Raw genomic sequence first — 15,421 nt, 5'->3', positions numbered from 1 at the left:
GTTTTTTTCTTTCTTTCTCTCTTTTTTTTCCTTAAAAGATTTTATTTTTTAAAGTAATCTCTGCACCCAACATGGGGCTTCAATTCACAACCCCGGGATCAGGAGTCGTGTGTCCATGACCTGAGCCAGTCAGGCTCCCCTGGAACCTTTTTTTTTTTTCTTTTCTTTTCTTTTCTTTTCTTTTCTTTTCTTTTCTTTTCTTTTCTTTTCTTTTTTTGCTTCAGGCCCTAAAGTCTTTGAGGCACACAGACATTTTAATAGCTCCTAAGAACAATAAACTGTAAGAACTACAAACAAAAAATTATCTCAAGAATCTAAAAAGTAAGTCACTTTTCATTGACATCCTTTAAAGCCTGTCCCTTTCCTATCTGTTCCTCACTTGGACCTCTTTGATTCCTGTTATGTAGGCCGGTTTCCTTCAGCTCCTCTGTTTCCCCTGCCATGCCTGTTGCCCTTAATTAGAAGTATGGATTTAGAGAAAAAGTCCTTATTGTGCTCTAGGCATTGAGGATAAAAAGACAAGATGTGATACTGCCTTTAAGAGGTTTGCCGTCTGCAGGTGGAGAAGGATGTGTAAGGTGTAAGTACACAGGGGTTACAGGTATTTTAAGAAAAGTGAGTACAAGGTACAATGAGAGCCTGAGAAGAGAAGGAATGGTTGGTTTTGTCTGGATGGGTGTGGATTCAGGAAAGGCCTAATAGAACAGCTAATCCTCAAGCTGCATTTTAGGGTATGATTGTTAGGTGGATGGGTGCACGGAGTGGTACTCAAGGGTACTGAGAAGTCCTTATGAGACACTTTCAAGTTCTAAATGGAGTGCAGGTGTGACTTGGCCATCATGAAATGAGGAGGGCGGGGGTGCTGGATGGCCTGGGCTGCTGTGGAAGGAGTTTGGCCATTACTCTTTGAAGGGCTGTGCAAAAGGGCAACATTGGTTGGGACTTTAAGGACCTGTCCTAGTTACTGTGTGGAGGTGGACGTGGTGTTGGAATGGAGGGGAGGAAACTACTACAGAAGCCCTAGGAGAGCGAGAGATGAGCAGAGCCTCAACTAAGGCATGGTGTACACAGAGAGAAGTGAATTTGAGGGCTAACAGGTAGAATTGGCATAAAGCTGGCAGTTCTTTCAAAAGCCCTTCCAATAGCATTCCTCTAGTGCATATTTCTTATGGATGCCTTCGTTACTATGTTCTGTGTGTGTGTGTGGTACACATGCTTAAACTCTCAGAGGGATCCTTGTGAGCTAAGTCGCTAGTGCTTTCCCGCTGTCCCAGCCATCTGAGCCTGAGGAATGTGCAGAGGGGGGAAGAAGGGTAAGGAAGGCAGGGCTTGGAAGTCGGTCCAGGCATGGCATGACCCATGTCTGATGATGACCCTGCTTAAAGGAGAAGCATGAATGTATAGAGAAATTTTTTAGGGAGGCTTTTATAAAGAAGAGTCTGTACTGCCATCCCTCCAGTGTTTGTTTTTTTTTTAAGATTTTATTTATTTACATATTTTTAAAGAGAGAAAGAGCGTGAGAGAGAGTGAGCAGTGGTGGTGGGGGGGCGTGCAAAGGGAAGGGGAAAGAGAGAGAATCTCAAGCAGACTCCCAGCAGAGCTTGATGTGAGGCTCCATCCCAAAACCTCGAGATCTTGATATGAACTGAAATCAAGAGTTGGCCACTTAACTGAGCCACCCAGCTACCCCCATCGCCCCAATTTCTTGATGACCTCCTTTTTAAAGACTTCAGATTGTTTCCTGTTTTATAGGTTTTCTTTCCCTGGTTTGCTATGCAGCATTGGTTCAGATGGTATTGAATCATGATCTAGGAGAGTTTATTTCATTGACTGTCTTATTTAGTTAGTGGTCAAGAGGGAAGGGAAGCTTTGTGTTGGCTTTTTGTTTAAGAGCAGTATCACTTTTTGGAACACAATTAAATTAAGCTAGTTTTACAGGCATAGTGAACAAGATTTTCATGTAAGATGATGAAGTTGAAATCGTTTCAAGCCACAGGAGTGTTATTCGATCAGTTATTGCCATCACATTGTAAATGGAAAAACCAAATCCTTCCCTTTAAGGGACCAAACTAGTGAAGATATAATTAGCCACTTCTGCGCAAGCCTGTGCTTTGTCAGTGGCAAACCTTTACTTTCTCAGTTATTGTTAAGATTAGGGTTCTTGGTGACATAAGGAATTAAGTGCCACTCTTACAAAATGGCTTTGATTTGTAATTGTGTACTCTTCAATATTTGGATGTCTGTTCTATGTCTATCACTGGAAATTGGGTACATTTATTATATAACTAGAAAATATATTGAGGACTTCTGTAAGGAGGCAGTATATGGCTCATAGCTGGCAAGTAATACAGATCAGGGTCGAAACTCTGACTTGTCAAATAGCCTACTTACTGTGTGTCAGTAGGCCATTTCCTTAACCTCACTGAACTGCTCTTTTCCTTATCTTAAAAAAAAAATGGCTAATACTACCCCACGCACAGTTCTTCTAAGGATGAAGTGACACATCACTTACAAAGTACGCAGCCTAGCACCTGATCTATAAAGTGTCCAGTAAATATTGGTTCCAGTCCATGCCAAGGAAAGTACAATATTAGGCACAGTTGCAAAGTTTTATAGTTTTGGGAGGAAATCCGTTCAGAAGATGAAGAAATTAAAATTCAAAGAATTTTAGTGACTCGTTGAAGGTTTCCCAGCTGCTGTGGACAGTAAAACATCACTGTAGAATGAGGAGTTAGAGAGCTGCTTCTCTGCGTACTTCCAGGAGCACCTTCATCTTCTACTCTCAATGGAATATTTTTAAAATGGCAGAAGTGGTGCAAAACTAGAGATGAGATGTGTATTACTCGGGTAATATTGTGAACTCTGATCACTATAGGGTTTTTCTTCTATTTTTAAAAGTTTTTTTTTTTTTAAAGATTTTTATTTATTTATTTGACAGAGATCACAAGTAGGCAGAGAGGCGGGCGGGGGTGTGGGGGGAAGCAGGCTCCCTGCTGAGCAGAGAGCCCAATGCGGGACTCGATCCCAGGACCCTGGGACCATGACCGGAGCCGAAGGCAGAGGCTTTAACCCACTGAGCCACCCAGGTGCCCCTATTTTTAAAAGATTTTTTAAAGTAATCTTTACCCCCAACATGTGGCTCAAACTGATACCCCCAAGATTAAGAGTTGCGTGCTGCATGGACCGAGCTAGCCAGCTGCCCCGTTGTGAGTTTCTTAAAATAAGAAAAGGTCAGAGTTCTAAAATGTGCCGTTGGTTACTGTGGTAGACAAAATAATGGTCCCCTAAAGATGTCCTAGACCCTACAACCTGTGAATATGCTACCTAAGCATGGCAAGAAGAACTTCGCAGATCAGATAAAGTTTAGGATCTTGGGTTGGGAAGATCTTCCTGGATTATCTAGGTGAGTCCAATGTAATTATAAATGACCTTATAAGAGGAATGCCGGAAGTGTCGGGGAGAGAGGTTTTAAGATGCTGTACTCTGTCCTGAAAAGAGAGAAAGGGACCACAAACCACAGAATGCAGGTAGCCCCCCAAAACAAGGACATAGATGCTCCTCTGGAGCCTCCAGAAAGGCTCCAGAAATTCACCTGGCTGGCAGTTGATTTTTAGCTCAGTAAGACCTGTTTTGGAATTCTGACCTCCACAAGTGTAAGAGTAAATTTGTGTTATTTTAAGTCTCTGAATGTGTGGTAATTCATTGCTGTCAGAACAGCAATAGGAAACTAATACTATTAGCATTAAATGCCAGTCTCCTCCACTGTGAGATTTTATGTGGGTCACAGTCTGTGCATCTGTCTGTGGGACCTTTGTCGTCACCTGTGAAATCATGGCTAATTTCTGATATGGAAAGGAACAAAATTGAAAAAGCCATTTCAGGGGCGCCTGGGTTGCTCAGTGGGTTGAGCCGCTGCCTTCGGCTCAGGTCATGATCTCAGAGTCCTGGGGTCGAGCCCCGAATCGGGCTCTCTGCTCAGCGGGGAGCCTGCTTCCTCCTCTCTCTCTGCCTGCCTCTCTGCCTGCTTGTGATCTCTCTGTCAAATAAATAAATAAAATCTTAAAAAAAAAAAAAAAAGAAAAAAGAAAAAGCCATTTCAGGCTTAAGTCTTGTGTAAAATTGTATGAACAGCCTTCAGAAACAAAACCTCAAAAGATGATGTCATTATTTTTGTTGAGAAGACTATTAACTTTCTGTCCAGAATGGAGATAATCAAGGACAGTAGTTTTGTCAGACAAGAGAAGACTAATAGCTACAAAAATTAAAATTTTTTTTTCTAATGCCTACTGACTATTTATGTAAGTGGGAAGAGTCTTATAAGTAAGAAAGGTTTGATGAACTTATGTTCCCCTATTCATAGATAAAATTTAAACCCTAAAGATGGTAAATTAGGAGTTAGAAATTGCTGTTATTTTATCACCTGCTGTGATTCCATATGTAACCAGGAGATGGCAGAATTGACACACAGATGAACTGTTCAGTTATGGGGTTTTGGTTTTAAATGATGAAATAGATATACTATATATATTAATTTGGAAACCTGCTTCCCACGGTTTTGAGAATTACACAAAGAATGTGGAATAAAAAACAAGTAAATTATGCATTTGAAAAATTTTCAGGGTGTCATGAGGTTTCTCTCCCTCATATTAATTTGCCACATTGGCGTTTACTCTGCGAAGTCAAAAGCAGCTTTTGCTTTGTGATTAAATTTTGGCTGTATTCACCTTATTTAGGTTTCTCTGTTGCACTTACTATAGATTTGCCTGTCAGAACTTGAAGAATTTGCCGATACTAAGCTTTGCAACTTTAAAGTGTATTAGGTATATATAAATATGATAGCTCTTTGACGAGAAATAATTCTGGAGATGATAATCAAAAGATATGACTTTCACCCTTGCTTCCTTAGCCAGGTAGTACTCTGGTCTTCAATAACTTCTGTCTCAGACTGCTATGTATGTAAACAGGCTGACAATTGGCTTCTAATTATCAGAGGCATATTAATAGGCTGTTGATTAGATTTCCCAGAGAAAAATAAGAATCAGGTCAGTTATTGTGAGCTGTGCTGGCATAGTTGGGGAAAGGATATAATGTTAATGGAAAGCACTATCGGTGATGCCCAGTGACCTTGAAGAGCATTTCAAGAGTGAGAGGACGAGGGCGCCGGGGTGGCTCTATTGGTTAAGCATCTGCCTTCAGCTCAGGTCATGATCTCAGGGTCCCGGGATTGAGCCCCATGTTGGGTTCCCTGCTCAGTGGGGTGTCTGCTTCTCCCTCTCTTTCTGCTTCTCGCCTGCTATGTGTGTTTCCTCTCTCAAATGAATAAATAAAATTGTTAAAAAGTCAGAAGTAATAGTGTGACAAGCTGGCAGTGAGCTGTGCGGTACAGAAGGTGGCTGTGGCGGTGAAAGTCCAGAGACTGAGCAGCATCTCTCTCTCTTTCTCCTTTGCTGTCGTTACCAAATGGGAGGCTGAAGTTCACGGTAGTTTTTCTCCTTTTCACACACTTAGTCTTATGACCTAAAGTTCTGGATCTTGGTGTTTAATAAATGCTAAAAGGAGACATTCAGCTCTCCATTACAAAAATAAATTAATAAACCTATCAGTTTAGTTTTTATGTATGTCAGAGAAAGGAAAATCTTGGTAGCAGCTTCATTCTAATTTTTAATCTAATTATCATGTTTTTGGTATGTTTAATTCTAATGAAGCCAGTACTGCATTTTAATGTTGATAAAAGATGGGAACATGTATTTTCTTTATGTAAAACCTTAGTCATTTTGTCTATGGATAGACCTTTGACATACAAAAGACTCTTGGGTTTAATGAAAATGCCACTGTTGCTGTGTCATGGATTCAGTATTGAACCCTAGATTTGTGAGGAAAGAATGCTCTGAAGAATGGATTTACTGAGAGACCCGCAGATGACATTATTTCCTTTCCTGGAATTATAGTCCCATAACATGTTTTTGTTCTTGTGCAGTGAGATACCCTGTTGTGGCTCACATTCAAATCCAAGAAAGATCAGAGTTAATAGAAAACTAAATCGAAGGCAGCAGAGTTACTGGAGGAAGTAGAGAGTGGCCTCTCTGTTCTCCCGAAATCGCCATGCTGCGCAAGTCAGGAGACCGTGCTGGCTGCTTTGTACCTCTTCAGTTAGCGAGATTGCTTTTCATCCCAGAACCTTTGCGAAGTTTTTGTTTTGCTTCTGTATTTTTAAGAGATAAAACCATAATGTAAGAACATAAGGGGTTATGAAGCATGAAGTTCCATAAATATTTATGCCAAGCCACACGAGTAGACATTTCCTATTTTCTTGACATATTGGGGTCATTCTTCACTCTTGACCTCTTGAATTGAAAAATACAAGGAGTTAGTGAACCTTTTTCTTTCTTTACTCTTTCCTTTTTTATTTGTTTATTTTGATTTCTTTAATGAATGTTAGATGCTGGGAGCTATCCTTTTAGATTCATGTAAGTTTTAATAAACTTTATTTTCTGTCCTGGTTTATAAGTATGGATTTAAAAGTTTATACACTTACCAAGAGTAACACGATTTATACCCAGTTTCAGGCCTTAGTGGTAAGGTGTGTAATCTATGTGTGTGTGTGTGTGTGTGTGTGTTCGCATGCACGCGCACATGCAGTTATCTCTAAATTAAAAATAAGGGCGCCTGGGTGGCTCAGTGGGTTAAGCCGCTGCCTTTGGCTCAGGTCATGATCTCAGGGTCCTGGGATCGAGTCCCACATCGGGCTCTCTGCTCAGCAGGAGGCCTGCTTCCCTCTCTCTCTCTGCCTGCCTCTCCGTCTACTTGTGATCTCTGTCAAATAAATCTTTAAAAAAAAAAATTAAAAATAAATATTTGTCAAGACTAATAAGTAGAATTGCATTGAAAAGCACATTTTATTTTATGATTTTTGGAAGATTTTATTTATTAGAGAAAACATGATTTGGAGGAGGGTCAGAGGAAGAGGAAGTGGGGAGCTCCATTTGGGGCTCCATCCCAGGGCCCTGAGATCATGACCTGAGCTGAAGGTAGATGCTCAACTGACTGAGCCACCCAGGTGCCCCCCCAAAATATTTTAAATTAGCCCTTTCATTTTATTTTCTCCCTCAGTTAAGATCTTTGGTCCAGAGTAGATATATTTACCCTTTGATATTATGTTAAAGAAAGTTACCAAGTTGTAATATCTATTGGTTTTAGAGAATTTAGAAATGCTGGGAGGCGGAAAAGTTGGAGAAATGTTACCTGTAATCCCAGTTTGTTTTTTCAAGTCTATGTAACTATGTATGTAGGTAATCTAATGTTCAGTACAAAGATAAAAATATTTTTAAAATTCTGGAGGAGAGCTTGTGTGGCTCAGTTGGTTAAGCAGTAGATTCTTGATTTCAGCTCAGGTCATGTGGGATTGAGCCCTGTATCGGGCTTTGCGTTCAGCACAGAATCTTCTTGGGATTCTCTCTCTCCCTCTGCCACTCCCCCACCCCCGCCCCCAAGTAAATCAATGAACCTTTAAAAAAAAATTGTAGAATATTGGCTGATGACCAGTCAGGTGTTGAGTATGGACCAGTCAGGATTCTAGTCAGTTGGAATCCTAGAGCAGGGCCCAGGAGTACCTGGAGTTTCTCCTCAGTTGTTGTGTGCAGTAGTCAGTGGGGGTGGCGGGTGAGGGTCAGGGTTCTGAGGTGGGGAGCTAGTTGAGGCTGGGGTGGGTGGGGAGATGGCAGATGAGATGTACCCAGCTGATGAGCAGCTTTGCCCATTGATGTGCGCATTATTGACAATAGAGCAAAAGCCCTTTTGGTTCATTCTTTCAACCTATTTTCATGTGAGCACTTGATGCTGTTCTAGGCAATTGGGGTTCAGAGCACGTAAATGTGTTTCTTGCCCTTGAGGGGGTTATAGAGTGATGGGCTTGAGACAACATGGCAGGAGGTGTGAGGATCGATATAGAACAAGGGAGGGGAGGTTCTGGGCTGACAAAATAATGCGTGTCCATTAAGGGTCTAAGGTTTTTTTTTTTTTTTTTTTTTTTTAAAGATTTTATTTATTTATTTGACAGAGAGAGATCACAAGTAGACGGAGAGGCAGGCAGAGAGAGAGAGAGAGAGAGAGAGAGAGAGAAGCAGGCTCCCTGCTGAGCAGAGAGCCTGATGCGGGACTCGATCCCAGGACCCTGAGATCATGACCTGAGCCGAAGGCAGCGACTTAACCCACTGAGCCACCCAGGCGCCCCGGGTCTAAGGTTTTTAGTCTGAAAAAATACCTTTGACATCTTGCACTGAACCTGTACATTATCCCCTTTTAACCCTAGTTTTAAAATTTTCATAGAAATTACTTCTTTTTTAGGATGTAATTAAATTATGTATTTTAGGTTGCCTGCCTGATACGAGTTCCTTCTGAAGTTGTTAAGCAGAGGGCACAGGTATCTGCTTCTTCAAGAACATTTCACATTTTCTCTAACATCTTATATAAAGAGGTGAGATGTGTTTTTAAACTTTTTTCCTTTTTGAGAAAGATTTTATAGTAGCTATTAGGAATATTGTGATTCTTATCCCAGGAGTCTTAGAAGAGACCATAAAGCTAAATTTAATGCTGGGTCACAGTATCTTTTTATGCTAAGATTATCCTTGCCTTTTCTTTGTTTTCAAATTTTAATTTTAAATTTCCCCCCAAATTTCTGAACAACGCATACCGAGTATCACTACTGTGTATGTGTCCTACATTGTAATTGTCCTGTAGTAGTTTCAGAATCAGACATGAAATAAATCGTAAAAATGTGAAGTGAATAAAGATATATTAAAATGTTACTACAGAACTTGAGGACCCATGGAAGAGAAGTGTAGTAATGGACGTAGGGACTAGCATCATAAAGTTTATATTAAAGTTATTTTTTTCCTTGTTAATGTTACATTATGGGTCAGAAGTCAGTCTTGCTGGCCCTGTCGGAAAGGACCATTGAGCTGCTTTTCTTGTAGTTTTTACAGAAGCCTTTTTAAAAAAACAAACAAATAGTACTCAGTCACGTGGAAATTTTCAGTGAGTCTAGGTTTTAGAAAAGTTATTCTTCTTAATGGTCCCTTTGTCACTTTGGTGAGGAGGTACTGAATATTTAATCATAGGATCATGAGATCAGTCCAGTCGAGTCAAGGGACCCTGTTGTGAATCATGTGGACAGTTAAGTAAGTCACGGCATGTCCAGAGATATTTATCACTGTGGAGGGATTATTAGTGAATTTCTGATGTCTTCTGATTGAAACTATGAAATATAATTATGTTTTTATGTGAAGGGATGATTGGCATTATGTATGCCTTTGCTTTTGGAAATGTATTTATTTAAAACATCTTAAGTATGATTTTTCAAGCAGAAATGTTGAAAACAACTGAGGTAGTCCATTTAATTATTTTAGAGATATTCCTATTTTAAAGGGAGCTGACCTGAGCCTTGTATGTTTTAATTTATAACCTTTAACCTCTTAACGGAACTGTGGTCATTGTAAATGTTTTAAAACTCTGACTTCAGAGAAGTTACAAAGGTAAAATTCTGACTAGAGAATGTCATTCAGAACTCTCTGCTGTTCTAGCTTTCTGAGCTCTTGGCCTTTTGTTTGTTTCAGGGTGTCCAAGGATTATATCGAGGCTACAAAAGCACAGTTTTAAGAGAGGTAACTCACTCAATTTCCAGTATTGAAGTGCAGAAGAATGATACACTTTGTTGAATAAATTTATTCAGAGAAACTGCTTTAAAAATTTAAGAGAAATGATGATCACTTTTTGAAATACTGTTTAGTCTTATCCTGGTTCTTAGATCTAACGAATGGGCAGAATGGGTTTGCTGAAAGAGCAGTCTCCCTGGTCAGAACAGCACCCAGCCTGTGGTGTGGTTGTTGCTGGGGTGGCCGAATGTCTGCTTTGGCTGAAAGAGTAAGAAACAACTGCTAAGGGTAAGATACCAAGTTAATTACCAGAATACACTGAATTAACGAACACTTGGTGATGAAAGAAGCGCTTGAGGAGACAAGTGTCTCTAAAGTCTGTGTCGTGTGGTCAACTCTTGTCTTCCCGATAACAAGGTGTGATGAGCTGGGGCGTTCCGTTGGGACTGGGGTGCTGGCCCTGCGGGCAGCTTGCTGCTCAGTGTGTGCCCAGCAGCCACTTCACTTGTGATTACTAAGAAAGTCAGGGATTCAGTATATTTCTTCTGCTGTTAGTGGAAAAATCAAAGTGATACCAGTATCTTCCTACAGGAAGTACGTCTTAATTTTTGCCTCACATAGAGGACAATATTTTGAAGTTTAAAAGTTGGTTTATGCAAGATTTATCACAGTCTTTGTCTGGTTTGGGATATAATTTTTTTTTTTTAAGAGTTTAAATCCTAGGATTTTTTTTTCAGCTTTATTGAGATATAATTGACAACTAAACTTGTATGGTATTTAAAGTGTACAATGTGATTATGATTTGATACACACACACACATATATATCTAATGAATGGGTAGAATAGGTTTATATATATGTGTGTGTGTGTGTGTGTGTGTCTATATGTATACATTGTGAAAAGGATTGGGACTTAATTTCCTATTAAAGAAAATACAAAGGGGAATCTGCATACCCTTGCTCTGTATTCTTTTTTCTACTTGGGAGTTCCCTGGGTGCTAAAATATTTACATTTATAAAAATGTTTTTAATTTAAATAAATATTGCTGTAATTAGCAGAACATTGAAATTGTCTGAAATCCCTAATTTTATTCCCAGGTAGTTCTTGTGTGTTTTGTTTTTTTACTATAGACGGCAATCTTTTTTATGAAATACCAGCACTGTTACATGTTATTTAAAGCTTTGATTTCCACAAGGTAACAGCCTTTGGTGTAGGGTGGTGTGGTTGATGTAGATCTTAGAAAAACTTCCTTTGTAGGAAAACTGAATGTTTTAAAATTAGTTTATTTGTGTGATGGTGACTTCTGTCTCTCAAAAATACCACCCACACTGTATCTTCATTCTGTAGTTATTTTCTGACTCACTAAATGTCTGATTTACTCAGATTTCACTGGGGAACAGCAAACCAGGGGGGCACTGAACCTTTTTTATTTTTCTGAGAGATGCTGAATAAATGAATATATTTACATGCCAGGCAATACTGGTTTTGCATACAAACAGATAAAACACATGGTTACAACTGCATTCTGGTCTTTTAAAAATTTGTTTTGACATATGTCATACTAGTAATTAATTTCTAGGCTACAGTTTTTGCAAATAGTGTGACCCTACTGAGATGACTTTGTTTACTGAAAATGGCATTGCTTCGTTGGAAATTTAATTGGGGTCTTCTGCATTATACGTATTCATAAAAGATCCTTCAGAACTGATTTTAGCTGAAATATTGCTTTTGTACAGATTCTCTGATAGAACGAGAGAAGAATTATCACTGAATGAAACATAGCTTCTTTTCAAAATGAGAAAAATAAGAAGTGATACATCTGCTTTAAACAGAATTTTTACATTATAAATAGTTTCAATTCTTACATTATTCTGACACCAATACCAATTGTTTTTGCCAAGAGCTTCTTTGATTGTTTCAATAAGAAAATACATTGAAGCCGTAGTGAGAATCACCAGGAAACTTATACGGTTTTTCTGTGTACAATTTTTTCTTTAAAACAAGCTTTATCTCCCTAGCGGTAGCCCATTAGAATGAGATTGAAGTTTGAATCTGTGCAGTATAAGATAGATTATGTGTGTTCTTTAGATTTTGTGAATGCTGTCACTTTTTTTTTTTTTTTAACTGCATTTGATGTTTGTGGAGATCACGTGCTTACCCCTTATGTTCACTTCAATTATTGTAGTTGCTGTGGATTCTAGACGGAGTGTAAGCAGGGTCAACGGATTATACTCTGTACCTCACCCTTTCAGTATTCGTTTTCTCCTGATCTTGGCCAAATTAGATGCGACCAGCCCCTGAGCTGGAGTGGTGTTATTGTAGTAGGATGGAAATGGAGAGCAAAACCACAGCTGCTTTCCTAGCTGGACAGATTTCAGAGCGTCCATTGTCCTGAACGTTCTGTGGAGAGCAGCCTCACGATCTTGTATGTGAATTAGAAGGACTTCTAAAGAGGAGGAAAGCTGAGAAGCGCAAGTTGTTTCAAAAGAAGTAAGAATAAGTGAAGCTTGGCAAATAACACTTTATCCACAGATTCTACTTAGCAGTCATTTTAAGGGTGCCTCCTGTGTGTTGGGCACCATGCAGAACGATTCTTCCCTCAAAGATTCACATTCTTGTGGGGAAGTGACTCGGAGTAGACAAGTCATGGTGCCACAGTGATCTGTAGGACCAAAGGTGGCTGAGATGATAGAGGAAGCAGTGCTTGAATATACTCAATTGGTATTTGTTGCATTAATGCAGATGAATTGTTGGCCTAATTCTTGGAGTGGCAGTCAGAAACAGTCTAGGAGGCAGGCAGCTGTAACGTCATGAGCAAGAGCACAAGGGTGTGAAAGCACCTGCATACCTTGCCAAGCTCACTTGCAGTGGCGTTTTCATGCCCACAGAAGAGGCAAGAGTGATTTCCCTCTCCCTCTTGCCAAGTGAGGATGCTGCAGGGAGGCACTCAGCCAGGTGCGGTGTTTGTTTGGAGGAGGGGTTGGGCCTCTCCCCAGAGCTGGATGTCTGCCAGGGGACTGGAGTCCCGCACATGGGAGAGGGCCTTGGGAGAGCCTGGCACGTGTCCCCCAGAATTAGGGAAGTAATTACTGGCATTTGACTCCCGTGTGCATAAATCTGATGGTAAGATGGTGGTTGGAGCTCCCTCAGTGGCAGCCTGTTGCCGTTGTGATCGTGAATGACTCCCGGGTTCTCTTTGGTAGATGACAGTCGCCACTATAGAGAGCTGAGACGGGTGAGGATGACCTCCCCTCTCCCCACAGTTTTGCGCCCAGGTTTCAGTGAAAACAGGTCTTTCTACAAACTGTGACACACGCAGTCAGAATCAGGCAGGCCAAACGCATCTCTCAGCCTGTTCTGTAAGTTCATCGAAGCCCTAGATCCGTCCCTTTAGCCCCCCGCCCAAATCACCACTGCTGGCAAAGCTCACTCTCAGGTGGACAAGGCAGCTTTTCTCATGTGGTTACTTCTTGTCTGTCTGAGACAGTAGCGTTCCCCCTAATGTGGCGGCTGGAAATGGGGACCTTTAGGAATCAAGCCTCGGGATTGCCCTTCAGCGTCTACCCCAGCTCTGTTGTTTGCCCCTCTAACTCTTAATGTTCTGTAAATGTCAACTGTGTCTTACCAGAGACACCCTGTCTTAGGTGCTTCGCTGCCTGTTTGTTTCTTTAGCCAGCATATTTTGGAGGTGATTTTTGGTCACTTCATAAAGATCGCTGTCAGGACTGCAGAGTGCTCCACCGTGCACATGAGCCGCAGGTTGCTGAGCCGGCTCCTCGCTGCTCGACACTGCGCACGTGCCGCAGAGTGTGTTCTCGTTCTTGTGTATTCCACACATGGCCGAGGATGTTGGTGGGTTAAACTCCCAGAGCGAGATTGCTTGGCTGTCGGTGTGTGGCATTCGTAATTTTGATGCCTGTGGCCGCATCGCGCTACTCGGAAACAGCAGTGGACCTTTGGGCCAGAAGTGCGGGAGCTCCTCCGCTCTGCCTTACCAACGGTACCAGCAATCTGAGAGTGGAAAGCTAATCTCACCATATCTGTAAATCTGAGCCTGAGCGCATGAGCATATATCCAAGATCTGCTTTATCTCCTTTACTGTGAACCAATTGTTTAGATTATGTTTAAGTCCCTGTGTGAATGAGATGGAGAGATCCATGTGAAGGGCTTTCTCCAGAGCCCGTCACACGAGGTGCATTTTGTATGCTTAGTAACCGGAAGGGCTTTGGACAGGAAGTAACACCTAAGTGTGAAAGGCACCTCTGCCCCAAGCCAGCTGTCTGCTCTTGGCAAGTTGCTTAACTTCTCTGAGCCCACATTTGCCCATCTGCGCTAGAAACCTCACATAGACTGTTCTCGGTGAAATCTCCCAGCAGTCTCAGGAAAGAGGTATTACAGCAATAGGGTCTGCCAGGGGACTCGGACGAAGAAACCCGGCTCTGGGTTGTGAGGTCCTTGACTAGCCACACAACCGTGATCCATCTCTATTCACACATCCGAATGCCATTTCATGATGATGAGTAACAGTCGTGTTTGAGTTAGAGGCCAGCTGTTGGTGTTACTTGTAAAGCTCCTGGGCTGCGATTGGAGAGCGTTTTATCCAAACGTCTTGTAGAGAGGAATTTTGTACTCAGTAAACAAATTGTAACTTGAGGCTGATTTCATGTTCACTGGCTACTTCTGTAGGAAAAACAACAAACTGGTTATGATAATGTAAAGTTGCCCTAATTGGTGTTTGAGTTGGTCAGAATTACTAACATAGATACGTTGGAACAATTTTTTGATTATTCTCTTTTGGGTCACATTGATAATTTACTGGAATTTATTTCCAGGTAGAGGAAGACTTTCTCACTGAGATTGCAACAGTTGAATGTTTTCCATGGAAAGATGTTTTGAAGCAACTATAGCTAGAACTTCTGTTACTTATTTAAGGTCTTTTAGCCTTTGTCTGCTTTCATTACCGTAAAAAGAGAAAAACAGTCCTAGCTTATAAGAAAGGCTTTTTTTCTCCTGATGTCGCTGCTGTGTGTCTGTGTATGTTTGTGTGAAATTGTTTTCTTTGATTTCCTTCTTTCTCTTGTGGTCTGTCCTTACCTTTCAGTTCTTTTGGGCTACGTATAGTTATGCCTGTGAATTTGGAAAGAGCTGTTGGATTTTTGCCTCTCTGTAGCATGCACAGGCCGTAGCATAATGCCTTCCACGAAATTAGCACTCAAGAAATATTTGTTGGTTTTTCCATTCCTTTAAGTCTGAGTAATTTTTAGTCAGATGCTGCTGGACATCTTGACCCCTTCAGAGTGCTGAGGCTCTTCTGAGGGGACCGGGAATTAGGCTGGGTGGTGGCTCAGCGTTTTGATCCACTCCATTAGGAGACCTTCGCTTTAGATAGCTGACGAAATGACAAAGAATATATAGTTTTCCAAGATTTCATTCTTCTTAAACCTTGAAAAAAATTGTTATAAGCCTGATTTCATCAGAAAAGTATTAATTGTAATAATTTACTTATTTTCCACATCTGAGTAATTCCACTGAAAAGGAAAAAGGTGATTATAAATCTTTCCAAACTTTGAATGTGAAATTTTAAGTTTTTCACTTAAACTCCAAAGCAAACATATTGAACCCTGTTTTAATCCTACATAATTCATTTTAATTAACCATGACCAAACAGAACATCTGTTAAAATTCCATAATGTTAGCTTCATGGGAAAAGAAAAAAAAAGTCAGTTTGGTTTTGGAATTTTTCCATTGTTTTATTGTCCAGGCCTTCAGT

The 15,421-nt window shown here is 40.7% G+C and overlaps 1 protein-coding gene across 3 annotated transcripts in view; it reads left to right on the top strand.

Annotated features, from left to right (window-relative positions):
* SLC25A26 (solute carrier family 25 member 26) overlaps positions 1 to 15,421 on the top strand; it is a 133,011-nt gene that overhangs the window by 27,317 nt on the left and 90,273 nt on the right. For 2 of the 3 annotated variants that reach the window (XM_047747220.1, XM_047747208.1), the window contains 2 exons: positions 8,369 to 8,473; positions 9,612 to 9,659. The exons of the other annotated variant lie outside the window; for it this stretch is intronic. In XM_047747220.1, the coding sequence (XP_047603176.1) occupies positions 8,369 to 8,473; positions 9,612 to 9,659 (153 nt within the window). The remainder of the gene's footprint in view (positions 1 to 8,368; positions 8,474 to 9,611; positions 9,660 to 15,421) is intronic. 3 annotated transcript variants of the gene reach the window in all.

This window comes from Lutra lutra, chromosome 1, assembly GCF_902655055.1.
Source record: "Lutra lutra chromosome 1, mLutLut1.2, whole genome shotgun sequence".
Lineage (NCBI taxonomy): Eukaryota > Metazoa > Chordata > Mammalia > Carnivora > Mustelidae > Lutra > Lutra lutra.
Note: the sequence above shows the minus strand (reverse complement) of the source record. Positions and strands in the feature narration are given on the sequence as shown.